This window comes from Phaenicophaeus curvirostris, chromosome 11, assembly GCF_032191515.1.
Source record: "Phaenicophaeus curvirostris isolate KB17595 chromosome 11, BPBGC_Pcur_1.0, whole genome shotgun sequence".
Classification (NCBI taxonomy): Eukaryota; Metazoa; Chordata; class Aves; order Cuculiformes; family Cuculidae; genus Phaenicophaeus; species Phaenicophaeus curvirostris.
The window spans coordinates 1,039,279-1,066,405 of record NC_091402.1 but is presented as its reverse complement, the minus strand read 5'-3'; the positions used below and the strand labels follow the sequence as shown (position 1 = coordinate 1,066,405).

The window sequence follows — 27,127 nt, the reverse complement described above, 5'->3', positions numbered from 1 at the left end:
TGGCAGCCTCCATGCTCTGCATGGATAGACCCTGCAGCACTGCTGCTCCCTGCCTCCTCTGCCTCCTCCCTGGAAAGGTTGCGCTGTCAAATCTCAGAAGCAGTAGCAGTCGAGGCTGGAGTTGAAGTCCATCCTTACGGATCACAGAGCAAACAAGCAGGCAGCTAAATTGGAATGGAGCTTCAGCTGCCAGGCCAGGATGCCTCCGTACAAACCCTGCAGTCAGCAATGCAGCACTTGGGAAATAAATACGATCGGGGAGAGGGAGCACCGGGCGAGGCTGGCAGAGTTAAACCAGAAGGGGAAGCCTCTGGGCTCTGGATGTTTCCCAGCAGAATTTATCCAGAAAGCAGGAAAAGAAGAGCTGACAACACTGTGAAGAAATAGAGGCCCTTCCATGGAGATTAAAAATCGAGCAATGACTGCACAGAAGCAGACCTGACCTACCCTTCACGGAGACAGACTTTCAGTTCCAGTGGAACTGGCACCGGGCACTGCAACAGCAAAACCACAGCCAAAATGCTTTGGTTTTCACGCACTGAGAAAGGTGCAGGCAGCTCCCAGTGGCGAGACCACCTGCGTCCTCCAGATCGTCCTGGAGAGTGAATCCAGAGTGTGCTTTGCCCTTGACAGCAGAGATGTCTCCAAGGCAACAGGTCAGCATCACAGAGGATGATATCACAGAGGCCGTAGCCCGTGGCCAGCGTGCCACTGGCCCACAAGCCCGTGCATCCCACACTCCGGATCAGGAGTTGCTGCAGAGAGAGGAGCAGAGCCCCACAGCTCCGAGTCTGCTGGGTTAGAGGCACAGAACAGGCACCGCCTGGCCCTGACCATGCCGTGCGTCCACTACAAGTTCTTCTCCAGGCTGAACTATGATACCGTCACCTTCAGCGGCCTTGACATCTCCCTGGGAGACCTCAAGCGCCAGATTATGTCTCGGGAGAAGCTGAAGGCGTCCAGGTCTGACCTGCAGGTCTCCAACGCGCAGACTGGAGAAGGTGCGTTGGGCGGTGGGTGCAGGGCTCAGAGACCCCCAGCTGGCAGCATTGCAGATGCCCCACAGCAGCCACAGCTGTGGGAGCTGCTCTCTGCTCTTTGTGGGTCAGCCCCAGACAGTGTGAGTCAGCCTGGGGCCCATCCCACTGGAGGGGAAGGGGACGGGAGGGCAAGTGGTGCTGGGGATTAAGTGTGGTGGGAAGTGATGATGGGATTTGGCCATGACCAGGAGCTGTCACTTGTACTGTGTCCTCGCAGAGCTGTTCTTTCCTGATTGCTCTTCTGATCTCCAGATCTTTCCGTTACACACAGGGCAGGCGTAGGAAAACACGTGGATGCTGGGCGACGGGGATTGTTCACAAAAGTTTTTGGCAATAAAGATAGAAGAAAAAACTAGACCAGGAATTTCTACCTCCATGGGGTGTTTGGAATTCTTACATGTGGACGTAAAGTGTTGGTTCTTTAGAAATTTGTCTTTGCAGGAGACCTGATGAGATGTTGCGATGACCTAGGAAACCAAATGGATTTTGGGTGAAAGAGGCCAACTTGTTCTGATTGTTGGGAGTCCTCTCACCTGCTCCTTTTCCCATCAGTCACCGCCCTTTCTCCTAGAGTTTGGAACTTCTCTATAGTCCATAGGCAGCTGCCGTGTGATTCCTGAGGGGGAAGAGCAGGAAATGGTTTCATCTCAATGATTACTCAGTTTTCTGAAGAAGCACTCTGTCATATGGAACTGACAGTGAAATGTGCATTTCAGTGCTGACCTGGTGTCTTCTGTGCAGGGTGTTTTGGTCTGAGAGAGGTTCCTGCTTGTAAGAACAATGTACTGAAAAATGGGGTACAAATTGTGAAATGTTCGTGTTTTGTGTGTGATCTCTAAGCAAGAGCACCCCAACAGCTTGGTTGGAGAGATGGTGCCTTTGGTTTTCAGCCCTTCCTTCTGATTCAGCGTTCAAAGGTCAGAGCTTTCAGTATTCCAAACAGTGGAGCAGATCCCAGGGAATGGCTGCTGACGGTGCTTTTAAATATTCCATCACATCCAGCCCGTGTGATTGCAGCATAAAAACTGTTCTTCTGGAGTGTGCTTTGCATTTCAAGCCAAAGCAGTTTCAAGTCCAAGAGTCTCAGGCTGTTGTTTTCTTTGGGCTCTGTGTAAATATTGTCAAAAGGCTTTCCTCGTGCTGAGATGAAGGTGGTGTAAGCCAAGGCAAATCCTGCAGAGCTTCAGGCCCACACCATTCCCTAAAGGCTTTTAGAGGCTCTCAACATCAGTGATTGCATTTGATTCTCTCTGCTCTGCAAAATGTGAACGGGAAGAACTCATGGTGTTTAACTGGGACAGCTGATTGCCTGAAGCTCATAGAACTCACCCAAGGTGGCATCAAATTGTGCTTCTCTGTCAGTAAAGGGGTTCTCTGCCATGCTCTGGAATTGCACAATAATAGACATTCGTACCACCTGACTGATTTTTTCTCTGTGTTTATGTTGCTTTCAGAATACACAGATGAGAACACCCTGGTTCCCAGGAACTCATCGGTCATCGTTAGAAGAATCCCTGCTGGAGGAGTTAAAGCTGCCAGCAAGCCCTCTGTTCCGTGAGTTTCCCTACAGCCTTGGGTTCTTTGTAGTGGTTTCCTTGTTACCTTTCTGTATGGAGATTAGTTTCCAGAGACGCTCACACTATGTCTTTCTTTTTAAAGCTGCGGTTAATTGCTGCTGTTATGCGGTAGATTTTAATGGATCTCTCCCAAAGCAGACTTACATTTTTAGTCCTGCTGGGGCATGGGGTGCCAACTCCATCAATGGTGACTTTTAAGATGGTTGTGTTGGATTGGCTCTTGGGATTGGTTGTTCTGAGACCCAATTGGTAGATCCTGTTTCCTCTGCCTGGAGGGGTTCCTTATTATGTGTCTTGGCTTTCTTGCTTTTATAGTACAGACAGGATGGCATTTGAGTGCCTCCTTGCTATTTGTTCCCATCTCAGAAGAGTCTGATAGTCGTGTTTGGCTATTTCTGCACCAGGAGGAGGGGGTAGGGTATTCCTACACCCCAAAGCAGGGGAGTAGAGAAAAGACCAAGGGCTGCCAGCTGGTGAACAACGCAAACACAAAGTTTCATTCCTAAGGCATTCCAGTGAGTTCCCTAAAGACAATATGGTTTAGACAAAAGAAACATCATCCTTAAGTCTTTTGCCTTTTGTGCCAGTATGATAGAGGAGTAGGGAATTCTGTCCGAGCTTGAAAATCACTGAGCAGTTTAGCACCTTGACAAATTCTCCTGGTTATCTTCCTTGGACTTTTTTTACCCTGAGCTGACATCTGTGCTCCAGGTTTTAATTCTTTATTCCTGAGATTTACGGAGGACAGAGAATTGTGTTATTGATTGCAATTACAGATGTTCAGGACTGAGTATCAGATTATTGCTGTCAGTGATGCATTCACAGAGCCCGGTTCTACCTCAGCGACACCAGCAGGGTTTGGATGGTCCTGTTTCCCAGCCTTTTGACAAATCCCCCCTTTCCAGCACAGCCGGGAGATAATTTTAGCTTGCGGTTTTGCCATGTCTTAGTGGTGTCGGTTCTCAATCAATGAACTCTAGAGATGCTGGTCTCTGGATGTAAACTGGGGGCCTGTCACTGCAGTGGTTGTTGCAAGGCTTTCAGGCACTCCCTAGGAAATCTCAACACTGCAGTGTTTTGCTTATAAAGAGAGCCTGGCTCTAGGGTTCATTTCAACACGCGTACTCAGCGCTGTCCTGTCTGTGCATCCTCTGGGTCTGGTTGGATGGTCTCTCTCCGGGTCCTGCAGTGCTGCCCTAAAATGCAAGAAGAGGCGCTGCTGGCATCAAAAGTGGCTTTGTTCACGTAGCAAACTTGCACTTGGAAGTGTCCAGACCACCACTGCTGCTTCTTAGAAACTAAAGGGCTCTGCCTGGTACCTCTTTGTAATGGTTGATGATTTGAGAACACAAGCTGTCATAGAGACTTCATGGTTTCGCTATTAATGTAGCAGAGAGAAAACACTGGAGGGCTTCCTCTTGCACTGTTGTCTTCTGAGTCTGTCAGTCTCAGAGCCATTAGTGAAAAGCCAGAAATGGCACTTGGGTTTGTTTTGGTTTTTAGTTGCACTGAATGCACCAAGAGAGAACAGTTTCTGCATGTGAATGAATTTCCACATTCCCTGAATCATCAGAACATAGTGTTTGATGCTCAGGTTTCATAATGGGTATTCACTGCTATATGTTGGGTACAAGCGTGTACTTAATTTTAAGATCTGATCTCCTTTCTTTCTTCTTTCTAGAAGTGGAACGGAGCCAGTACGTGGAACACCAAAAGCAGTATGTAAAAACACAGCCTCGCACTTCTCTCCGCATTGATTTCTAAATAATGAAGCCTTGTAGGAATTCTCCAAGCATGAACTTATTATATTTTCCAGTAAAACACAGAATATGTTGTAAATAGAATAGATTGGATTCAGCACTGCAGAAATGGAGAAACGCCATCATTTGCACCATTCACATGTGAATAGTGGCATTTGTGGCTGGCAATGTGACAATGCATTGTATTTCACCCAGAATATGCTGGAATATTCCTTGTATGGCTCTATGTCACATGGGGAATGTGCAATTGTGTTTAGGTCTTGCAGGTTCAAGGTTTGCACAGCTGAACACAGTCCCATGCTCTGCGTCTGTCTGTCTGCATCTGTCTGTCTGTACAGCTTCTGCTGTTCTTTTTTTCCTGGCCACTCAGATGGTTTGGAGTGGTCTTTTGCCATTTGCACACTGTATCACTCAGCTTTTGGTTTTCAAGACTACTTTTGCATGATGGTTTTTGAAGAGGATAACAAACCCCACAGAGGAGCAGTTCTTGCTGCATTGATGCTATTTTGCCTTAGTTCACCAGCGTGTGTTGAAACACCAATCCCATGTCTGTAAACAAATAAACGGAACTATTTTTAAAAATACATTTTAGCTGAAAATTGGCAGCTGCCTCTCCCCTTCGACTCCAATGCTGCTGTGAGCATTTGAAAGGCATCCCTCTCTGAGCTGTTGTGGAGCAACGAGCTGATCTGAAGCTGGTGTGCTTATTTCAGCCTCTTCTTATTAACCTCACAGCACTCTTAACGCTGCCAGAGGTTTGGGCTTTGTTGTGAACAAATACAAATGACGCCAGGCTGGAAATGCCTCTTTCAGTCCCACGCAGAGGATACAATGCAGGCTTTCAGAGCAGAGCAAAGGTTCTCTGTGGCTGTGTTTGCGTAGTAGAATTTGACTCTGTGTTTGATTTTCTTGACACAGGTTTATGACTCCTTGGCACCGATGGCTTTGGCCAAACTGATTAAGGTACATAGAGAATATTCTCATTAAAGGCTAAAAAAAGAGGTTTTGCTTCATATTTTTAGATCTGATACTGTGCTCTGTCACTGAGAACTACTGCAATGTGCACAAAACTTTTTTTATGATTAAATTTATGTGTTTTACCTTTACAATGAGTGTCTGTTCTGATCCTGCCCTGTAACAAGCAGTTCCCAAACTGGGAAGAGAGAGGGGGAGAACCTTCTCAGCCTCAATGTTGTGTCTTCATTAGTTTCATTGATTTTGCGTTGTAGACGAGCCCAGTTGTTACAGCAGAATTGAATTGGTGTGAGTGATGGACATTTTGGGGGCAGGGACACTGCCCAGCCAGAATAGAAGCGTTGCTGGAGCTTGGACAATGGCCTGGCTATTTCTGAATTTCTAGTCATGACAGTTCTAGATCCCTTCTTGGAATGTGCCATGATTTCATCAGTTGTAGGACACAAACTGCAGACAAGGCAATGGGATTTGTGTGGCCGTGCACTCTTTGAATGGTGTCCCTGTCCCTCCTTGTTCTCAGGAATGCACCAGTGTGTGTGTGGCACGTAAGCAAATGTGACAGCAGCCGAGTTTTGCTGTGCAGCCAATTGTGGTTTTTGCTCTACCAAGTGTGACTTTGTCTGGGGCAGCACCAGTGATCGCTCTGCAAGAGCAGGCGCAGGGCTGGCACGTTAAATGACGAGTCTGTCGGGTTGCAGAGATGGGAGAAGGCAGAGTTCAATGCAGAGGAGTGTTCCTCCTGCTGAATAGAAAGTTAATTCCAAGCCTGAGAAATCTCCTCCCACTGGAAACTTCTTCCCTCTCTCACTGCAGAAATGAATTGGGGTACATTTTGGGGAAAAGAACAAAATTAATTATTTCAGAAAAATATAGGAGCGCAAGATAAAGCAGCTAAACCCTGTGAGTGCCTCTGCCCTCTCGAGCACGAGCTGGCTCAGTGAGGAAGCAATGGGTTGTAAAAGGCCAATGGCACCTTGGCTTGGATCAGAAACGGCATGACCAGCAGCTCCAGGGAGGTTCTTCTCCCTCTGGACTCAGCACTGGTGAGACCGCTCCTCAAATCCTGTGTTCAGTTCTGGGCCCCTCACCACAGGAAGGATGTTGAGGCTCTGGAGCGAGTTCAGAGAAGAGCAACGAAGCTGGTGAAGGGGCTGGAGAACAGGCCTTATGAGGAACGGCTGAGAGAGCTGGGGGTGTTTAGCCTGGAGAAGAGGAGGCTGAGGGGAGACCTCATTGCTCTCTACAACTCCCTGAAAAGAGGTTGTAGAGAGGAGGGAGCTGGGCTCTTCTCCCAGGTGACAGGGGACAGGAAAAGAGGGAATGGCCTTAAGCTCCACCAGGGGAGGTTTAGGCTGGACATCAGGAAAAAAAAATTCATAGAAAGGGTCATTGGGCACTGGAACAGGCTGCCCAGGGAGGTGGTTGAGTCACCTTCCCTGGAGGTACTTAAAGAATGGGTGGATGAGGTTCTGAGGGGCATGGTTTAGTCATTGATAGAAATGGTTGGACTTGAGGATCCTGTGGGTCATTTACAATCTAGTGTTTCTGTGATTCTGTTACAAGATTTTTGTTTTCTATTCTTCTCTATTCAATGCCAGCTTTGAATGTGGGTCTACTCCTAGTTATTCTTTATGGGTTTGGATGTGTTGTGTAAACCTTTTTTGTTCAAACACATCAGTCAAGTACCTTTAAGGACTCCTGTCAGTGTTATTGGAATGATTTCATAGATGTTGATCTGGATTCTGTTACTGCTGAGGGAAAACAATGTCTATGAACCAACAAGGTGTAAAATGTTGAAAGGTGTTGCTTGCTTTTGTGAGTGAATGTAGACAGAAACAAAACCCAGAGTGGTGGGTCTGAACGAGCGGTATTTGAATGTCCAGCTGATACGCAGTCACGCCCTTAGACCCTGCTTGTACTTGGACTAGTGTGTAATAAAAACAACTTTTGAATACATAAGCCTTTAAGGAACCAGCTGGCTTCAACAAGTGGAAGACCCAGATCTGCGTAAGGTTCCTGTTACGCTTTGTGTGTGAAAAGGACACACTCAGCTGGAAACAGGCCAGGTTCTGTTGTCCGTAGTTAAATTACTGAATAGGATGAAGTTCATAGAGGAGATGTGCACCGCCTGCAGCACCTGTTGGGCAAATTTCTACTGAAAGGAACTTTTGTCTTGCTGAGGATTGTAAAATGTTTGATTCCTTTTAATGCTGCCATGTCTGAAGCTGAATTCTGGCAAGGGAAACGACTCCCTCGACTCCTCGGTTGTGTCCTTTGAATGCTGCAAAATGTAAATACTGACACTTGCATGCATCTTTCTGGGTTAAATGGTGCAGTGGATGTCTGCTCCCTCAGACAGTCTGGATCTGAACAGTCAGTGTGAAAGTACTGGATGGTATCATGTTCTCCATACGTAGCTCCAGTCCTCTTGGAAGAAACCAGGGTTAGTCACACAAGTCTTTATGGATGGGGCAAACCCAGCCTGAGGTCCTGAGTGTCCAAGGATTCTCTTTGCCCGTAGGTGAGCAGAAATAGAACCATCATGAAATGGTTTGAGGGCTCCCAGAACATCTTCAGGATATCTCTCTTGTATGTCAGCAGCTGTTTCCACACAACTTCATCTCACGCTGTGCTGCTCTTTACGGGGGGGGGTGAGTTGTGCTGGCTTTGTCCGTGTGGGTTTAAAATGTGTCTCTAACGTGTGTCCAATGATTCCTTATTTCACAGACGGCCAACCTAGCCGGCGCTGACGCATCTGAAGAAGATAAAATAAAAGCGATGATGATCCAGTCTTGCCAGGACTGTGACCCCATCAAGTAGGTGTTGATAATGTCCAATCTGTCCTTTGAAGATGATGTAAAAATGGTAGAGATCTTTGTTTGATGAGAACAGACACATACATAGCCATGTTTTCTTTTCTTCCCCTAACCTTTTAGTTACGTGAAGACACCTCTGTCATCAAATACTTGGTTCCATTGTGGAAAACCTGGCCACTCCATCAGGAACGGCCCAGACGATGGGGTAAGACTGCGGGGCACTTCTGGGGTCACTGAGCTTTGGATTTTCTTACCCAGGCAGGGAGGAAACAAACCCATGACCTGTTCTCGTAAGAACTGTGTCTCCTGGGGTTGAGGACAGAGGTTACACAGAGATGCTGCAGAGCCCTTCAAAATTCAAGGGATACCTTGAACCTTTATTCCACATATCGTTCTGTGAGCTTTCATGGGGTTCTTAATCTATTTCCATATTCCTGGAAATATGTCTGGTTTTACCTCTTTAATTACACTTCAGGGGTTTTAATATTTGTTGTAAAGCCAAGATGCTTCTGTTGACCCCGTGAACTGAATATTTGCATGTTTTAATTACCCAAGTCTCTGGGTGAGTGTTGGTGCCCTTGCACATCAGTCACTGACTGCAAATGCATGAGGTGTGACTTCAGCCTTCGTACAGAGTTGGGGGATATCAGTCCCTCCAGGGACGGATTCAGAGCCCCGGTTTCAGCTCTTGCTCAGAACTGCGCTGTGAAGGAGGAGCGGGTTTGTGTCTCTGCTCTGAGGGGATGATGAGCTGAGGAGTATTTCACCCTTAAGAACATGACATTAAGCCAAGGAACTCGACTGAGTTCAAAACACTGCTCAGGCCTTGGGAACGTCGTGTCTGTTACTACATTCAGGAAAAGAGGTCTTTCAGTCTCACAACCCTTGTGCTGTGTAAAAGGAGAGGATTAAGGGCCTTTGCTGCTGGCAGTAATCGTTGAAATATCATTGGCAGCATGAGTCATAAGACGAGATCTGTCTGCACTTCTGTTCTGAACAGGGCAGACATCCTGGGTCTGTTCCCAGAATGAAGAAGTGCACAGGAATTCCAAGGAGTTTCCTGATGGAGGTGGAGGATCCCAACACAAAGGGGGCTATGCTGACAAACACTGGGAAATACGTCATCCCAATCCTTAATGCGTAAGTAGGGAATTGATTGGACTGAGCAAAAGGGGAGGAGAGAAACAACGTGCAAATGTCTGAGTGGGAACACACCCGAGCTGGCCAGTGTCTGTAATCGCAGGGGAGGAAGCATTGGCATTGTCTCTTAACCTGGGAACCTGGGACACCTTCTGATCTTACAGGCACAGGGGCTGCTGTGGCTGCCCTGGGTGCTGGGTAAACTCGTGGAGCACTGAGGATTATTTCTGCAAAACATGCCAGTGATGCTCACAGTGCAGTCGCTCTCTGGGAAAGTGCATTTTACTTCTGGTTGGTGTTTCAAAGGCATCTTGCAAAATGTAACAAAGGGCTACTGGACTGAGATTGCCTCTCCCTCTGGCTTCTGTCAGATCCCACATTGAAACAGGCTGAACTGCTTTTGCTTCTCCTTGGTGGAGAGTTCTGCAGAGGGAGAACAGTTCCTGGCTCCATGTTCTAGTGCTTAGGCTCTACAAGAGGAGGAGAAGCTGACTGCCTGTGTTTTTGCAGGCTGATGTGGAGAGACTAGAATTCTATCCATTCTCTTCCTTTGATAAATGCAGAGCTTGAGGAAGTTTTCCTTTACCTCTCTAGAACCTTTTTCTTTTTCCTCCTCCACCTCCTCCAGGGAAGCTTATGCCAGAGAGAAGAAGAAAAAGCCTCCCTTGCTACCGGTGGAGCCATCCTCCACCTCCTCAGATCCTGTTCCAGAGGAACAGCCACCGCTGACACCTCCACCTCCTGCCCTCGTGGCTTTCAGACCTCCTGCTGCTCTGGTGAGTGTCCCTGGACTTTCTCCATCTTCCTCTCGGTCAGTTGGAAAGGCATAGAAGTTTTATTTCAACACATGCAGTTATTCTTGTATTTCAGCAGAGCTTGTTTTCCAACTGTGTGCATTTATTCTCAAGGGCTCTCCTGTCCAACTCCAACCAGCAGCATCAGCACCGGTTCTCCCAGGCCCCCAAGGACAATCCATGCCCACAGCTGGTGAGTGACCATCACTGCAGGATTGCTGTAAAAACATTATCTTCAGTTCAAATGAATGAGATCTTGTTCTTTTTCCTCTTCCCAAAGCTCATCCCAAGCAAGGCAGGAGAAGGTGCCCAGCAGGTGGAAGAGCAGGCTGGGAACCGTGAGTACCTACAGACCCTCACTCTCTTACTGTTTGTATCCTGTGACAGGAGGCCATAAGACAGAGCCTCTGCCACAGCTGATTTACAAGGGAATAATTGTGCACAGTTGTGGAGAATGCAAGTGGTGATTAACTTTTAAATGGCTTAACTGGAATTGGCTTTCAAAGAGAGAAGGTGTGCTTGCAGTAAGAGTATTCAAGCTAAACCTCCAGTGCAGGACTGAAAGGAGGGCTCTGGAAAATGAAGGCTTTTTGAGGAAAACATCATTACTTATAAAAACTACCTATAATTAAAGGATGAGATGGAAAGCCACGCCTTTGAATACTGGCTCAATAGGGCAGAAGATATCAATCTCCCGATCAATCACTTGGTTGATACCGATTGAGCAGATACTTGGAAAAGTCTATGCTGTTCTTTTACGAACATTTTTGAATGTCTTCAATTCAGCTGTTTCAAATGGCTAAGGTGCTTTCTCTCCCCTGGAGACAGAGGGTCTGGTTTATCTCTTTATATACTTGTGATCTCCCCTATGCTAAGTACAGGGGGAGGATCCTGTCCCTGGTCCTGCTGGCCACAGCGTGGCTGATGCAAGCCAGGATGCTGTTTCCCTTCCTTCTCCAGTGACAGGACACTGGATACGTAAAGAAGAGGATGTATTTTTCCAAATGAAATTGCGTTGTTGTTCATTTTTGTGTTCTGATAGCGGGTTGGGCTGCAGTTGCACTAACATGTGTCTGACATAAGCACAAGCAACTCAGTCTTTTTCCCAAAATTATTTTGTTGCAGAGGGTAAACATACCAAACTGAAACCGGGTAATTGTTATCCTAAACCTTTCCCTAAAAGTGGTAGGAATTCTAAACTGTTTTTGCTTAAACAGGATCTTCCCCTTTGGCATTTGCAGGCAGGGAACACATTCTCATACTGGCCAGGCTTTTTTCCTTGGTGGCTTTTTGTAATACAGGTCCAACTTGTTTTAACAGGGAAACAAAGATGTCCAAACTTGACAAATTTACAAATGAGTTTCGTGAGGAACCAATGGAATATGAAAAGATTCCAAAGGCGTGGAAACATTAAGTTTGCAGGTAACTACTTTCTGTGTCCATAACAGAAAGGCAGAGTTTCTGGAAGAATCAGGAAGAGCCCTACTCTGCCTCTCGATCATGAGATGGAGTGGATGATCCAAGGGATTAGCAGGGACAGGCATTTCCTATGGAGGTTGCCAGCTCAAACGCGGCAGATGACGGCTGACAGAGAGTTAGAACATGGCAGCGGTTGTTAAGGAGCAGGAATCTTCTTTTCCTGAGTCTTCTCTGTAACAACTAGCAATAGCTGGAACCTGAACAGGGGCAGTTGATGCATTTCCTGTGTCTGCCTATGACCTCAAAGTGCTTTGGAGGAATCACGTGAGAGAAATCCTCTTCATCTCCCTTTATCTCCCGTGGTTCTCTGCTGCTGTGTCTTGTAAGCAGAAACTGAAATGTTATCGAGTTCTTCAGTTGGCAGCTGCGCTACGTCAGTAGCTTTCACAGAGCCACATGGAGAGAATAAAAGATGAAACATGGGAGGAAAAAAATGAGGAGAGGAACTCTTTGGAATTAACTTTTTTTTTTTGTCTGTTGTTTTTTTTTTTTAAGGTCCAAGTCTCCCTCCAGCATTTCATCTCTCTCCAGAGGTTCATATTCCTGCTCTGAGTTCAGACCAGGTTCTCCCTGCAGTCACTCCTACTCCTGAGCTTTCAGTTGTTCCGAATCTCATTCCAACTCACCATCTCCACTGTATCGTTGCAGGGGTAAAGGTCACAAATCTGGCACCAGGTCCAGAACCCGTGGTGATCCCTGTTCAAGATCAAGGTCATCCCCCTACAGAAGACACCGTTCACGGCCAAGGTCTCCCCTATTTAGAGGCCACTCTCACCCTCAATGAACAAGACCTCAAGGGGAAGGAGAGAGGAATCATTTTAACAGATATGCAGAAGTTCCAGCACACAATATGAAAGCTCAGAGTGGCAGAGCTGCTGAGTTTAGAGATCCATTGTCAAAGGAAAGATACAGAGAACAGGAATGTAACGATACAGAACGGTACGAGCAGTTTTGCAAGGGCTGGCTTGTTGGTGCTTGCCTTCACTCTCCAGTAACCAGAGAGCATTTTTCTCCACATTGGTTTTGACCACTTGGGACAAGACAAGAAAATATACCATGTGCTTGGGGTGTAGGCAGGATTCTTCCTGTGGACAGAGACCCTTGTATTTAATTCCAGTCGGATTAAGTTTATAACAGCTTTAATCTCAGTGATACAGGACACTTTTTTTTTCCCATTTAATAAAAATGTTATTATTCAGGCATGTTATTAATTAGGACCTTATTTTGAAGAACAAACCACACACAGTAGAAACTAATCGGATTTTTTAATTAGCTATGTTGTGTGTGACGAGCCTTGTCATGTCACTGGACACCATCTTGTTTAGCCAATGCAGTCAACAGCTTCTTGCACCTTTGTTTTCATCCTCCTATTGGATGCATCAAAAAGCTCAGGGAATCAGGGTGTCCCTGGGGTGGGGGTGGCCATGCCAGAGATGTTGCTCTGTGCGCATCAGCCCTAAATTTGCTCACACCGTGTTGGCCCCACGAGAAGCTGGACTGCTTGGCCCCCTTGGCTCGAGCCTGCATCCTTCTCATTTCCAGCAAGGGGAGAAGGTCTAGTTCAGGAATCACTTTGCCTGGAGACCCCGGGCAGTGTGTCACGCAGAAGGAAAATGGCGAGAATGTCAGCTGAAAGAGTTTGGACTGAAAAGGAAGCACAAACCATGAGCTGGCAGGACAGTGCTGGCTGGAATGAGGCCCAAGCTCCGAGTCATCTGGAGGTTCAGCCACAGTTGGCAGGGTTTCTCACACAGGTCACCAAGGAGGGGAGGGTGTCGGACGGAGAGGAGCAGAGCAGAGTTTCCAAAGGCTCAGTCAGTGCCCAGCTGCAGGACTGACATAAAACTCAGAGACAGCCACATCCCTGCCTGGGGTGGCAGAGCCAGGTCACCAGTGCAGGCGCAGCCACGACACTCTCGGGTGCTCACAAGCACAGCCATGGTCAAGGATCCCCTGAGCGCTGGCATGGCCCCTCTGTCCCCCGGTGCCCCTGCCTGGATCCCAGCCCTCTCGCCCACCCCACGGGTCCCCTGCTCGCTGGCTGCTCCGTCCTGGTGCTCCCTGCAAACAAGCAGCCCTCACGCCTTTCTCCCACAGGCACCCCACACTCGGCCATCTCCCCAGGGGCCGGCACGGACCCTCTGCCACCTGACAGCCCAGCGCGGACCCCAGCCCCCTAGAGCCCGGCTGGCCAGACTGAGGCTTGCTGCTGTATGCACACGCTCAGCCCATCCCACCAGTTCTGGGCAAGGTGCAGACCCTCACAGAGCCTCTCGCTTGCCTCACTCAGCCTGGGGCCCCACACGAGGTGGGTTTTTGAGAAACACCGACCCTGAATCGCTCCAGGAGCTGCACTGGGACCCACACCTGTTCCTGACACAACAAGCCAGGGCTCCGTACACACTCTGCTTGACTTCACCAACTGGCACCCATAAACGCCAGACCCCAGGGGCTGGATCATAGCATTTAACTTCACAGACACACAGGACAGAGTGAGCTTATGCAGGGAGATTTTTAAGAAAAAAATTAATAAAAGGCTGTGAACATCATGAGATTCAGCAAAGCCAAGTGAAAGGTCCTACATGTGGGTCGGGTCAATCAGTGGTTTAATGTGTAGAATCATAGAATGTTCTGAGTCTGAAGAGACTCACAATGATCATTGAATCCAACTCCTCTCTGAGAGCTTTGGTCAAATGCTTCTTGAATATTGTCAGGCTTGGCACTCACTTTTCCATTTGTCTAACCCACAGCTGACCCTACACTTCCTTCTCCAGACTCTGTCCCACCTACCTTCCCCCCAGAGCCCCTCCTGGCACAGAGGAGGGTTTTCCTGATACTGACTCGTGGGAAGAATGAGCCCTTGGAAAAAGGCAGCAGTGCTCTCGGCAGTCGTGCTTAGCTCAGAGGAAATTCAGCTCCCTATGGTCATCCCAACAGGGAAACGACCCTTTAGAGAGCAGGAAGGAATCTCCTGGGAAAGCTGCACTGCTTGCACACCCTTCCCAGGGCCCAGTGTATTTCATGCAGACGCAAGGACCTGCACCCTCCCACTCCAGCCCAGCCCTCTCCCAAACCCCCATTTCTTCCTGAATTCATTAAAAGAGTTGAGTTTTTGCTTGGCAGCGCCTCTCTCTGCCTGTGGTCATTTGCACAGTGGGAGGGAGTGGGTGTTCCCGCAGCCTCTGCCCACCCGACAGGTACCTTAGCTGGGCTGGAGATGCCCCGAGAGGATGGGGAGATGGGGCATCTCTCCAGGTGGCGGGTGCCAGTGGGTGATACCACCTTGATTGGCATCAACGCCAGCAGGATGGGAACCTCCATCACTGCCCCACTACCAACATCACTATCATTGCCTAGCACCAGCACCACTGCCCTTGAGCTGGATCCGGCCACGGAAAGGAGCTGCGGCCACCCTGGGAGGCCAAGCTGGGACTGGCTGAGAGCTCGCACGCAGCCCTCAGCGGGCAGAACTGGCCAGGGCTCACGTGCCCAGATCCTATACCTGGCAGGGCGCTCACTGCCCAGGTCACTCCAGCCCCTCTACAGCCTCATCTCTTGCTGTCTGGGCGTTATCTGGAAAAACCCTCTGCCCACGGGAGAGCCCTGAGCCAGAGGCACAAAAGTCCACAGCCTTCCCATGCCAACTGAGGCGAGAGGATGCAAAGTACAGAATTGCAGATGTATCCTTTCTCCTTCATCGACAGCTCTGAGCCTCCCAGAAGCCAAGTCCTTCTTCCCAGGGCCAGGCTGTCCTTGTGTTTCTTTACTGCAGCATGAACAGGAGTTAAGTGTCCAGGAAAAAAGCACTGCCTCATCCCATTACAGCATTTCAATATCTACAAACCAAGGTAGTGCACTTTCAAACTATAAAGACCGGTTGATTAAATCGAGAATGGAATTCTCATCACACGTCCTATGGGTCCCTCCAGCCTGGGCCCCAAAAAGCCAGTGACAAGGTGATGGAGAGCCAGCAAAAGATGCCACCTAGGGAGGCTCTGTCTCCCCTAATGATTAGATTTGCTGCTGCAGATCAGAAATCGCCCCTGTACCGCTCAGGGCATTCCAGCATCCCTCTGCAAGGACAGTAACGATCCAGCCACGAAGCTAAGGGACCCCCTGAATCCCAGCTGCCACATACACTGTGCCATCTTCCACCACATTCCGTCAATGAACAGCGTTCAGGGCTCCTGCAGCTCACCACGGCTTCGATAAGCGTGCTCCGACTCAGGGCTCACCAGGGGAGCTTCTCAGCACTTCAACTTTGCTTCAGGCTTGCTTGGAGCACGAGGCTTCATCCCTCTGCCTTGGCCCCAGCAGAAGGCGGGCAAGGGGCAGGTTTGTGAGTGGTTTGATGGAAAAGAGCTTGGTCACCTACCAGAGATTAAAACCCAACCAAAGAAAGAGACCAGAGAAACTCTGTTAGAGAGGAGCAGAAAGAAACATCAGGGCTGACCTCTGTTTAACTGGGGGGGTTTGGGATTCTGGAGACTGGAGCTCCCAGAGGACTCAGCTCTCCAAATGGAAACATCCTTTAACTTCAGATCCTGATCCTGACAGGAATATTACAGACTGCCCCACCTCTGTTTTGCAGTTACCTTGAGCGTTTGCTTGTCCCTGTCCAGTTCTCTTCTGTGATCCCAAAGTCTGTTGTAATCTGACAGCGCTACAAACAGGCAGCCAAACCCCTCTTCCCTCAGAGATGGGAAACTGCAGTCACAGACTACGCAGGCACCAGGAGAAGCCTTCGGGTCTGGGATAGGATTAAAAAGGGAGGACTTGCGAGCATCTGTTTTCCACAAGATGACCCCATCCTCCTGATCTGGGTCACGTAAGGGAACTTTGTTCTGGCAGCCAATAGAGAAAATGGCAGTGTGACCACAAACCCATCCAGGCTGGGAGGAGGGACTCCAGCTCCCAACATGCCTTGAGGGAGGAAACCAGCTCCCAGCATTCTTTGGGGAGGGGATCTGAAGCTGTCACCGTGCTTTGGGGAGTGTTATAAATTTAGCCCAGTAAAAGATAGGAATTGGTCCAATTAGGTCGAATCAGAATTTATTAGCAAGAAGACAGACAAGCAAATACAGCGCTGGGCGACTGGGGAGGCCCTTCGCTTCTCCACAGTGCGCCCTCACCCCAGCAGACCTCGACTTTTATAGGCTCGCGTGTCTCTCCTTGTTGCTAGGCCTTCTCCTTTACTTCCTCAGTAGACATTGGCTGTCTCGAAGTCACAGGACGTTCCTCTGTGCATGTCTCTCCTTGTTGCCAGGCCCTCTCCTTCACCTCCTCAGCAGATATTGGTTATCTCGAAGTCACATGATGTTCTTCTTCTTTTTTGTGGTTTTCCTCCCCTCCAAAGCCCTGGTTGGAGTCGATGATCCAGTGGGTCTCTTCCAACCTGGTTATACTATGATTCTATGATTCTAAAACATCATGTTTACCTTTAACTTAAATGCTGCACAAAGCGGGGTCCATTACTTAGAGCAAATACAAAACGCTATTTACAAGGGTCAATGAACAAACTATTTCAAAGGTTCATCACACCTTCGCAGGAGTCAATGAACAAACTTTCTCTTGAAGTTTATCAGAGGGAGAGAGTCTGATTCTGTCACCGTGCTTTGGGGAAAGGGTCTGAAGCTGCCCAGGGAGGTGGTTGAGTCACCTTCCCTGGAGGTGTTTAAGGGACAGGTGGACGAGGTGGTGAGGGGCATGGGTTCGTGTTTGATAGGAATGCTTGGACTCGATGATCCGGTGGATCTTTTCCAGCCTGGTGATTCTATGATTCTGTGATTCTACAAACTCTGCCGAGGTCTCTGTGGTGCCGGGAAGCAGAGCGGCAGGTGCCTAAGCGACAAATGTCAGCGTTAGCAGGTGGCAAGGGGTGCCCTGGGGTAGTGAAGTGACAGCCTGGCAAGTTGCTGCTTCAGCTCCCCAGAGAAGATCCCTTTGGCTGGTTCGCTTTAGCCCTTCTACCAAGGGCCTGACTTTGGAAGACAATGTTCACACAGGCGGGTGTGGGGGCATTCTGCAGGCTGCCTGATGTCCCTGTCCAGGCAAGAAAAGGATTGCCAGCTGAGTCCTGCCAGAGTTTCTTCCACACTCCTGAGACAGAGTCTGCAGATATCCCTCTGGTGCACCACTGCCTTCCGCGGCAGGAGGCTTTGCTTTTCAAACCTGTCTTTCTGCAGGTGTTTGCTAGGTATGTCTGTGATGAAGCACGTGCCTAACGCATTCCAGTTCTACGTGTAACGTCTTCTTCTGGGGGAAAAGGCAAACCCACAGAATGCCATGAGAGATGGAATGCTGGAAAGAGGCACAGCAGCTACTCGGATCCATCAGGAAGTACCCTCCTCCGCGAGACATGCTGTCCGGGGTTTGTGGATCTGCTATACCTCTGCCTGATGCGATGCCACCAGCGTGCCTGCTCCCGCTGCTTTCTGGAGGATGAGTGGAGAGGTTTAAGGTGGTGTAAGGTGCCAGAGCCTTCTGGCAGCCTGTGCCTGCAACCGCTCTCTCTACTTAGCCGTAAACCATCCCTTGTCAGAAATGTTCCCCAAGGGAAGGGGCAGTAAGCCGTGCTTCTCGCTGCCTTTGTGCTTTCTGACTCTGTCCTCACAGGTGCCCATTTCCTTTTACCGGCTGAAGCTCTGCCACCCCTGGGCTCTTGCACTTCATGTCCACCATAAAAGCATGTTTTCTGTCATCAGACTGACCCTTGGTCTCCCGCGCTTCATGGCCACAATAAAAGCACATTTTCTGTCTTCTGAGTGTGTCTGCCCTCCCTGCCCTCCTCTCCCAGGCAGGTCTGGTGGCCCTCATGAAAAGACACTGCCCTGAAGCGAGAGACGCAAACAGCCAGTGCTAGGCAACAGCCTGAGCAAGAGCCCAGATGTTTTTTCTTTTTTTCTTTGACATGCAGAAACAGAAAATGCATAAGGAATTTGCTTTATAAAAAAATCTTTTAGGTTCTTCTATTTGGGAGCTGACTGGGAGAGATTTTATCTTTAAATGTACGTATGCACCAGATGCTTTCCTGCGCATTATGTGCAGAGGAGATGTTGAAGGAGGGCTGGCAACATCGGGCATGAATTACACTTGCTGCACCCCTCCCTCCTGGGGCGCTGCAGTGGGCAGCTCCCACGGAAAACAATATGGCCCAGCACCTTGTCCCCAGTGGCCGGGGCATCGCTGGCTGGAGGCATGTGCCCACCTGCTGAGGGCAACCCCTGGGTGCCTTCACAGCCTAAAATCCCTGGGGACGCAACAAGGACACCCTCTGCTCCCTAAGAGGGGGCAGCAGTGCCCGGGATCTATGGAGGATGACTGGGGTACAGGGGTGGGCTGGGACGTGGAGAGGGCTGGCAGCGTGGAGGTGGGCTGGGGATGTTGAGATGGGCTTGGTCTGTGGAGATGTGGTGATGACTTGGAGATTGGCTGGCATGTAGAGATTGGCTGGGGAAATGGGTCTTTGCTTGGCATGTGGAAATTGGATGGGAAGTAGAGATGGGCATTGGATGTAAAGATGGCCTGGCAGGTAGAGAAGGGATGGGGATGGGGATATGGGCTGGGGATGTGGAGATGGTCTGAGGACATTAAAGTGGACTGGGGAAAGGGAGCTTGGCTGGAGATGTGGATATGAGCTCAGATCCTGTACCTGGACTGGGACGCAGAGATCAGGTGAGGATATGAGATGGGGCAGAGAAGTGGAGATGGGGTGAGGACATGGAGATGGGCTGGGGAAGTGGAGTTGAGTTGGGGACGTGGAGATAGGCTGGGGCATAAGGGTGGGGTGGGGACTTGGAAATGGGCTTGGGATATTGTGATCTTTCCATCATCTTCCAACAGTCCTGGAAGACTGGGGAAGTCCCACTGGACTGGAGGCTGGCTGATGTTGTGCCCATCTACAAAAAGGGCCGCAGGGAGGACCCAGGAAACTACAGGCCTGTCAGTCTGACCTCAGTGCCAGGGAAAGTCATGGAACAGGTGATCTTGAGTGCTATCATGAAGCACATGCAAGAGAACCGGGTGATCAGGCCCAGTCAACATGGGTTCACAAAAGGCAGGTCTTGCCAGACTAACCTGATCGCCTTCTATGACAAAGTGACCCGGCTACTGGATGAGGGAAAGGCTGTGGATGTGGTCTTCCTGGACTTCAGCAAAGCCTTTGACACAGTTTCTCACAGCGTTCTGCTTGAGAAACTGTCAGCCTCTGGGCTGGACAGGCGCACACTCTCCTGGGTGGAAAACTGGTTGGATGGCCGGGCCCAGAGAGTGGTGGTAAATGGTGTGAAATCCAGCTGGAGGCCAGTGACAAGTGGGGTTCCCCAGGGCTCAGTGCTGGGTCCAGCCCTGTTCAATGTCTTCATCAATGATCTGGATGAAGGCATCGAGTGCACCCTGAGCAAGTTTGCGGACGACACTAAGCTGGGTGGAAGTGTCGATCTGCTGGAGGGTCGGGAGGCTCTGCAAAGGGATCTGAACAGGCCGGACCGCTGGGCAGAGTCCAATGGCATGAGGTTTAACAAGGCCAAATGCCGGGTCCTGCACTTGGGGCACAACAACCCTATGCAGTGCTACAGACTGGGAGAAGTCTGTCTAGAAAGCTGCCTGGAGGAGAGGGACCTGGGGGTGTTGGTTGACAGCCGACTGAATATGAGGCAGCAGTGTGCCCAGGTGGCCAAGAAGGCCAATGGCATCTTGGCTTGTATCAGAAACGGCGTGACCAGCAGGTCCAGGGAGGTTATCCTCCCTCTGTACTCGGCACTGGTGAGACCGCTCCTCGAATACTGTGTTCAGTTCTGGGCCCCTCACAATAAGAAGGATGTTGAGGCTCTGGAGAGAGTCCAGAGAAGAGCAACAAAGCTGGTGAAAGGGCTGGAGAACAGGCCTTATGAGGAGCGGCTGAGAGAGCTGGGGGTGTTTAGCCTGGAGAAGAGGAGGCTGAGGGGTGACCTCATTGCTCTCTACAACTACCTGAAAGGAGGTTGTAGAGAGGAGGGTGCTGGCCTCTTCTCCCAAGTGACAGGGGAGAGGACGAGAGGGAATGGCCTCAAGCTCCGCCAGGGGAGGTTTAGGCTAGACGTTAGGAAAAAATTCTTTACAGAAAGGGTCATTGGGCACTGGAACAGGCTGCCCAGGGAGGTGGTTGAGTCACCTTCCCTGGAGGTGTTTAAGGCACGGGTGGACGAGGTGCTGAGGGATATGGTTTAGTGTTTGGTAGGAATGGTTGGACTCGATGATCCGGTGGGTCTCTTCCAACCTGGTTATTCTGTGATTCTGTGATTCTGTGAAATAGCAGTGAGGGCACATTTGTGAAAGTCTTGGCTCCTATCCAGGCTGCAAATGAGCATGAGATCAGTGGAACGAGATGTTATTTTTCCCAGTTTGGTGTGCTCACCCCTGCTAGCAGGTATGAGGTTCAGTTCACATCCATTTAATTAAGGTACTTATGTTATACTAGTGGGGAAGGAAAGTTGTTTTCAGGTCAGAAAGAATTTATTAAGAACAAGAAAATCAAGTTACCAAGTAAGATGGGCTAAATCAAAAGCTTTTATTGAAGCCTCTGTACATAAGGAGTGTGGGTAATGATGAACTTGAATCTTAACCATCTCCTGGCTTTCTATTTGCAGGAAACAAGTTGTATGTGACTTTGACACTGGTTTTTTTGCTATATGAGGTTTTAATATAGAAAGGGAAAGGTACTAACAAGGTACTTTGCAGGTCAAGTGGTTCCAGCTGGGGCAAATGGATCACATTTGAAAACCCTAAATCCAGTATTACAGACTTTGAACACCCTGTGAAGAGACCTCAGTTGTCACATAGGTGTCCTTCTGGGTTGGTTGCTCTAGTGGTCTGCACGGCAGGGACCAAGGACATTGGCCTGGACGTGTGCCTTTGAAGCACCAGACAAAGCTCAGTATGCCACTCTTCTGGAGATGTATTTAAGTTTTGCTTGTAGTGAACCTCGAACCTATTAAGCTAACATCAGGTTTTGAATTGCCTTGGTTGAGCTGGTACAGACCTCTGTGTGTGTTTACACTCATAAATCAATTGAAACACTGTGGGAACATTCTACAGAGAACAAGGCCCAGATGCTGTGAGATTGTTTAATACTGAACAACTATAACAAGGCCTTGAAACAGAGAGCCAAACGATAAACAGGGGCCAGCTGGGAGGAATGCAGCAGCTAGTTCAGTGGGAACAAGCACCAGCTGAAAGAAAAATAATTAAAGAGAACTATCAACATAGTTAATTTTAGTGTAACTTGGTTTCTTAGCATGTGCAGTAGTTTAGTCAATAATATGTTAGTAATAGCCTTATGGACATCTACCTTTAACCAGGAATACACTGTGGATACCCTCGTGGGCACCCAGTTATGTAACCGAAAAGGGTTTATAAAGAAATAGCTAAGCTCAATAAAGTGAACACTCACTCATCATATTGATCTCTGTGTTTGATTCCGTGATGCTCCCATCAACAAAATGCAAGCTGCATCATCTTAGTGAAATCCGCAGGAAAGCAACGCAGTATTGCCCCCACCCCTCCCAGCACTTCACCAGCCTTCCCCTTAAACAAAAACAAGACCAAGAGGAAACAATTCTTGGTGACCCTTTGCAGATTCCCTGGGATGTGGCGCGTTGCTCCAGCACTGGCCGTTCGGTTGTGCTGCAGCTGCTCACGCATTCCCTGAATGTGGACTCAGGATGGAGAAGAGCTGGTGGCAGCAGCTGGTGAGGGGTCCTGTCTATGCCTCTCTGCCTCCAGCTCAAGCTTGCTCAGCAGAGAAACAGGACCTGCTGCTGTGGGGCTGCTGTGGGTCTCCTGTTGGTCCTCCAAAGCATCCCTCACCTTGTTTTCTTCCCATCTTGTTTTAAGAGACCACAGGGTGTTAATTGCTTCTTCTCAGATGTGACCGTGTCAGCTTTGCCTTGGGCAGAGCCAAGTGTGGATTACCTTTCTTCTCTGAATCCTAGTGCTTTCACTTCAAGTCTCTTGTAAATCCAGTTTTGATTCAGTGATTTTTGTCCTTATGGGATCTTTCTGGATGGAAAGAGGGAAAACAAGCCTTTCTTCTCTCTGCTATGCTCCGTTAACTTAAACCTCCCTGCATGGAGTTCTCTCAGTCCCCTTTGCAGACTGTGTGATTTCCTATGGCTCCTAGAAGGGAGAAGCAAATGCTTCAAAATTCAGACTACAGTGTGATCAGTCCTGGAGAGAAGAGAGAAAGGACGATTGTTTGCTCCTGCTCCCATCTGCAGAGACTCCATGTGGCTAACCAGAGCAATGGGGACCCTAGATTTTTGGTTTAGTTGGTTTTCAGGTTGTTTTTTTTATTCTTAGAGTTGTATCAGCCAAGGCAGTCTGGGAAGAACAAACACAGCCACAACAAATTATTAAACCTTTAAACCGTGATTTAAACCTTTAAACTTACTCCTCTGCCTGCCTCCAAGAGCCTGGCAGAGCCCGGGGTGCAACTCTGCTGAATGCTGGTGTGCGCAGGGAGAAGACAAGAGCAAGAGGAGTCTGTGAAAGGCATCATTGTGCACTCCTCTTGCTCAACTAGGAAAGGAGTACAAGGAGAGGAAATTTCTTATTGCAAGCTTCTGTGTAAGTAGTGGCTCAGCAGGGAGGAATCCTAGTGTCGAACAGCACTGCAGTTTGTTATTTTGCGGGTATATTATTTGTCAAGAGCTTTTTTTTTTTTGTTCCTCTGTTAATCCTAATTACATAAATAATAACTGTGGAAAAGGACATCAAGTACACAGTAATCTTGCATTCACCTAGGTCTCTAGGGCTGGAATTCCTACAGCTGTTAAGCAGCTGCAATGTCTCCTCAGTTCTTGTGGTGCTCAGCTATGGGATGGGATAATGATAATTTAATAATGCACATAAGCCTATACTGACATGGCTTTGCAGCTCCTGTTCTCCTGCCTTATAAAAATACAGGGAAACAATCACATAGAGAAAGAAGAAACGGCTCATATGATGTGTGCAGCTTGTATATTCTTCAGAAAGCATTCAAAAAATCGTGCAACGCAAGGAAAGGAGAAAGGCTTGTAGCACAGATACAAAGATTGAATTGTATTAATTCTCAGACAGAAATTTGGCAAATTGGGCAGATGAACATGGACACGAGCTGGAGGAATCTCTGCAGAAAGTGGCAGCATCTCCAGCAGCGAGAACATGGAAGGGTCGAAGAGCTGAAGGAAAGATGAGTTCACTTTGCCAAGTACTTGAAATATCAGCCACGTTGGTAGCAATACTGAAGGAGAGCTGCTGTGAACTGCAAAGGAAATCTTCTGCCTTTCAGCAGTGTTAAATACGCAACTGGAATTAATAGAGGATGGATGTTATATTGTTTAGAAGGAAAAATAAACAGACTTGTTTTCAGATGTGGGACTGTTGAAAAATCCTCATCCAGACTGAAATGCACTTTCATCTTTATTATTCCAAACTACCTGGGATACCCCTGACAGCACTTGCTTGAGCAAATTTCTGATTGCATCCTCTCTTTAACCATTTCTGTATCATGTAAGAAAGTCTCCTAGTCAGTAGGTTGTATTTCCCTAGCTTAATCGGCTCCTGATTTGAAGAAGTTCTTGCAGCTCCTCCTAATCTTTAGGTACTGCCAATACAGGCTTTTAAGCAATAGTTTCACTTACACAGTTCTGACCCTAAGCAGTATCTCCTGATGATTAACACTTTTCTATAGAGCAGCAGTAGAACGGTTTATTAGCACCATGGGGATTTATTAGCACCATGAGATCTGTGCATTCCCCAGTTCCTAATCACATGTGACTTAGGAGGTTCTTCCGTCTGCAGTTTTTCACAGACAAAATTTCATATAATCCCAGTGGAGAATAAGTAGAGGGGAAAATCACATTCCAAAGGCTGCTTTCAGTAGTGTTTTGCACTTCTCTTCAGTTTGCGAAAATATACAATATTGCTTTGATGGTTGAAAGGACTCCACGCTTTTCTGCTTTTGATATAAAATCAGGGGTCCAAATTTAGAACATTTTTTTCCCCCGTGTGTTCTCAGTTTTATAACAAGCAGGAGTTTAGGGCTTTAGTGTTATTACTTGCATAGTATTTCATCTTGCCCTCTACCTAGACTTTTCCATTCCCTAGGAACTGAGAATGATAGAATCATAGAATCACCCGGTTGGAAAAGACCCACAGGATCATCAAATCCAACCACTCCTATCAATCACTAAACCACGTCCCTCAGTGCCGAGTCCACCATAAGGCCTGTTCTCCAGCCCCTTCAGCAGCCTCGTTGCTCTTCTCTGGACTCGCTCCAGAGCCTCAACATCCTTCTTGTGGTGAGGGGCCCAGAACTGAACACAGGATTCCAGGAGCGGTCTCACCAGTGCTGAGTCCAGAGGGAGAAGAACCTCCCTGGACCTGCTGGTCACGCTGTTTCTGATCCAAGCCAAGATGCCATTGGCCTTCTTGGCCACCTGGGCCACTGCTGGCTCATGTTCAGTCGCTGTCAACCAACACCCCCAGGTCCTTCTCCTCCAGGCAGTTTCCAGCCAGACTTCTCCTAGTCTGGAGCTGCTCAGGGTTGTTGTGCCCCAAGTGCAGGACCCAGTATTTAGCCTTGACAAACCTCATGCCGTCGGTCTCAGCCCAGTGGTCCAGCCTGTTCGGATCCCTTTGGAGCCTCCCGACCCTCCAGCAGATCCACGCTTCCACCCAGCTTAGTGTCGTCTGCAAACTTGCTAAGGGTGCACTCGATGCCTTCATCCAGGTCATTGATAAAGACATTGAACAGGGCTGGACCCAGCACTGAGCCCTGGGGACACCACTTGTCACTGGCCTCCAGCTGGAGTTAACTCCATCTCCCACCACTCTCTGGGCCCTCCGTCCAACCAGTGTTCCACCCAGGAGAGCGTGCGCCTGTCCAGGCCAGAGGCTGACAGCTTCCTAAGCAGAATGCTGTGGGAAACTGTGTCATGGGCTCTACTGAAAAGTAAAAAATATATAAGAAAAGCTTTAGAAAGTCTGTAGATGTAGGAATCAGTGATAGCAAGGTTGACCTGTTGGATACTTTTGACTTGGGGTTCTTGAACTGACCTTGGGTTGTAAGAGTGGGAAGCTGAACAAAGAGGTGAACATCAGAGATGCAAATCAGGGTGGAGACAGCGCTTACAGGCAGCGTGTGGGGTTTTGGAGGACAGCCAACCAAATGTTGCTGCTGGTGATTGTGAGCGCGTGGACAATAGGCCTGGGCCAATGAGGACAGATGAGCAAAGGTATATAAACCTGTAAGTTCCAACAATAAAAGTCTCCACTTTTACATCTATCTGGAGTCCGTCTCAGCGTTTCATTCCCACAAAATGGTGACCCTGATTTGATGGGGTATTCAACGCGATCAGCGTCCAGCAGGAATCTCAGCTCCGACAGGGTCATCGGCAGGACCGACTGACTCCTCACACGTTCCTGGGCATCACCGTCAAGACGACAAGTGAGGAGCTGAGTAATCATGGGGCAGGGTGCATCAACAGAGCAAGAGGCAATAGTTAAGTTACTGCTCCCAATTCCTTCGAAGAGGAATCAAATATGATGAGACTAATATACACATTTTGCTGAAATGGCTTCGTAACAATGGAGCCCCGTTGGATGGTGCCCTAGTATTCCGACCAAAAACATGGACAGAAACGGGCAATTTAATCTGGGAGGCGGCTTCTTGTGGTGATGCTAATGCTACCTCTATGATGATGACTTGGCGTTTAGTTAAGGACACAATTGCTGCTTGGGATGCCAAAAAGGCTGCAAGCGATTCCAACTCTAACGACGTATCAGGGACAGAACAACCTTTAATTGATCTAACTGAACAGACGCCGTGTGTCACCTGTGCTTGTGCCCCCTAATTTTAGCCCCTCAGAGTCGACACCCAAAAATCCTGCCCGTAACTGGGAGAAGATAAAGCGTGATGCATTAGCAGATGGCCATGCTCTTCCCTCTGCATTCCCAGTTATCGTACGCCAGAATGCACCCAATGAGTGGACTCCTTTTAACTGGGATGTGATAAAGGAGCTGAGGAAAACTGTTACCACGTGGGGACTCACCTCTCCCTACGCTCAATCCCTTTTGGAGAATGTACTGTCAGGCAATACAATTACACCTTTTGACTGTAAACAGCTCGCTACAATGATCCTGACACCTGCACAAAAATTATTACGGCAACAAAAGTGGGGAGTGTTTTGTGAAGCGGCAGCCTTGCAAAACCTCGACCGGCCAAGCACCTCTGCTGCAGAGCTGGCTCTGGCTCGGGGTGCAGGCCGGGCCCGCAGGCGGCGCCGGACCCGCTGCCGCTTGGCAAGAACTACACCATGCAAGTGAACAAAACACTGCAGACCGTCCTCACCCGGCTCTTCCCTGGATATGGCAATGGACTGTGACTCCGTAAAGCACTTCTAATTTTCTTTTGTTCAAACTTAACGTGGGAAACAGAGCAACCTGTATGGATGGACCAATGGCCCATATCAACAGAAAAATTAGCCGCCCTAGAACAGTTGATAGCAGAACAAGAAGAACAAGGAC

The 27,127-nt window shown here is 48.7% G+C and overlaps 2 protein-coding genes across 2 annotated transcripts; both read left to right on the top strand.

The window, feature by feature from the left end:
• The first annotated feature begins 835 nt into the window (after positions 1 to 835).
• Positions 836 to 4,374, top strand: LOC138725322 (E3 ubiquitin-protein ligase RBBP6-like). The gene is made up of 3 exons (XM_069866117.1): positions 836 to 1,001; positions 2,495 to 2,594; positions 4,299 to 4,374. The coding sequence occupies exons 1-3, from the start codon at positions 836 to 838 to the stop codon at positions 4,372 to 4,374; spliced, it is 342 nt and encodes a 113-aa protein (XP_069722218.1).
• Positions 4,375 to 4,485: 111 nt separating this feature from the next.
• Positions 4,486 to 26,985, top strand: LOC138725321 (E3 ubiquitin-protein ligase RBBP6-like). The gene is made up of 8 exons (XM_069866116.1): positions 4,486 to 4,518; positions 5,263 to 5,340; positions 8,080 to 8,168; positions 8,289 to 8,373; positions 9,169 to 9,308; positions 9,937 to 10,084; positions 17,632 to 17,777; positions 26,865 to 26,985. Exons 1-8 carry the CDS (start codon positions 4,486 to 4,488, stop codon positions 26,983 to 26,985), a joined length of 840 nt encoding a protein of 279 aa, XP_069722217.1.
• Positions 26,986 to 27,127: the final 142 nt, after the last annotated feature.

Coding starts and splice junctions, on each gene's coding strand:
- LOC138725321 (XM_069866116.1), top strand. CDS start 4,486: ATGGAGAAACGCCATCATTTGCACCATTCACAT. Junction 4,519..5,262: donor ATCATTTGCACCATTCACAT/GTGAATAGTGGC, acceptor TTTGCGTAGTAG/AATTTGACTCTGTGTTTGAT. Junction 9,309..9,936: donor GTCATCCCAATCCTTAATGC/GTAAGTAGGGAA, acceptor CACCTCCTCCAG/GGAAGCTTATGCCAGAGAGA.
- LOC138725322 (XM_069866117.1), top strand. CDS start 836: ATGCCGTGCGTCCACTACAAGTTCTTCTCCAGGCTGAACTATGATACC. Junction 1,002..2,494: donor CAACGCGCAGACTGGAGAAG/GTGCGTTGGGCG, acceptor TGTTGCTTTCAG/AATACACAGATGAGAACACC. Junction 2,595..4,298: donor GCCAGCAAGCCCTCTGTTCC/GTGAGTTTCCCT, acceptor TCTTCTTTCTAG/AAGTGGAACGGAGCCAGTAC.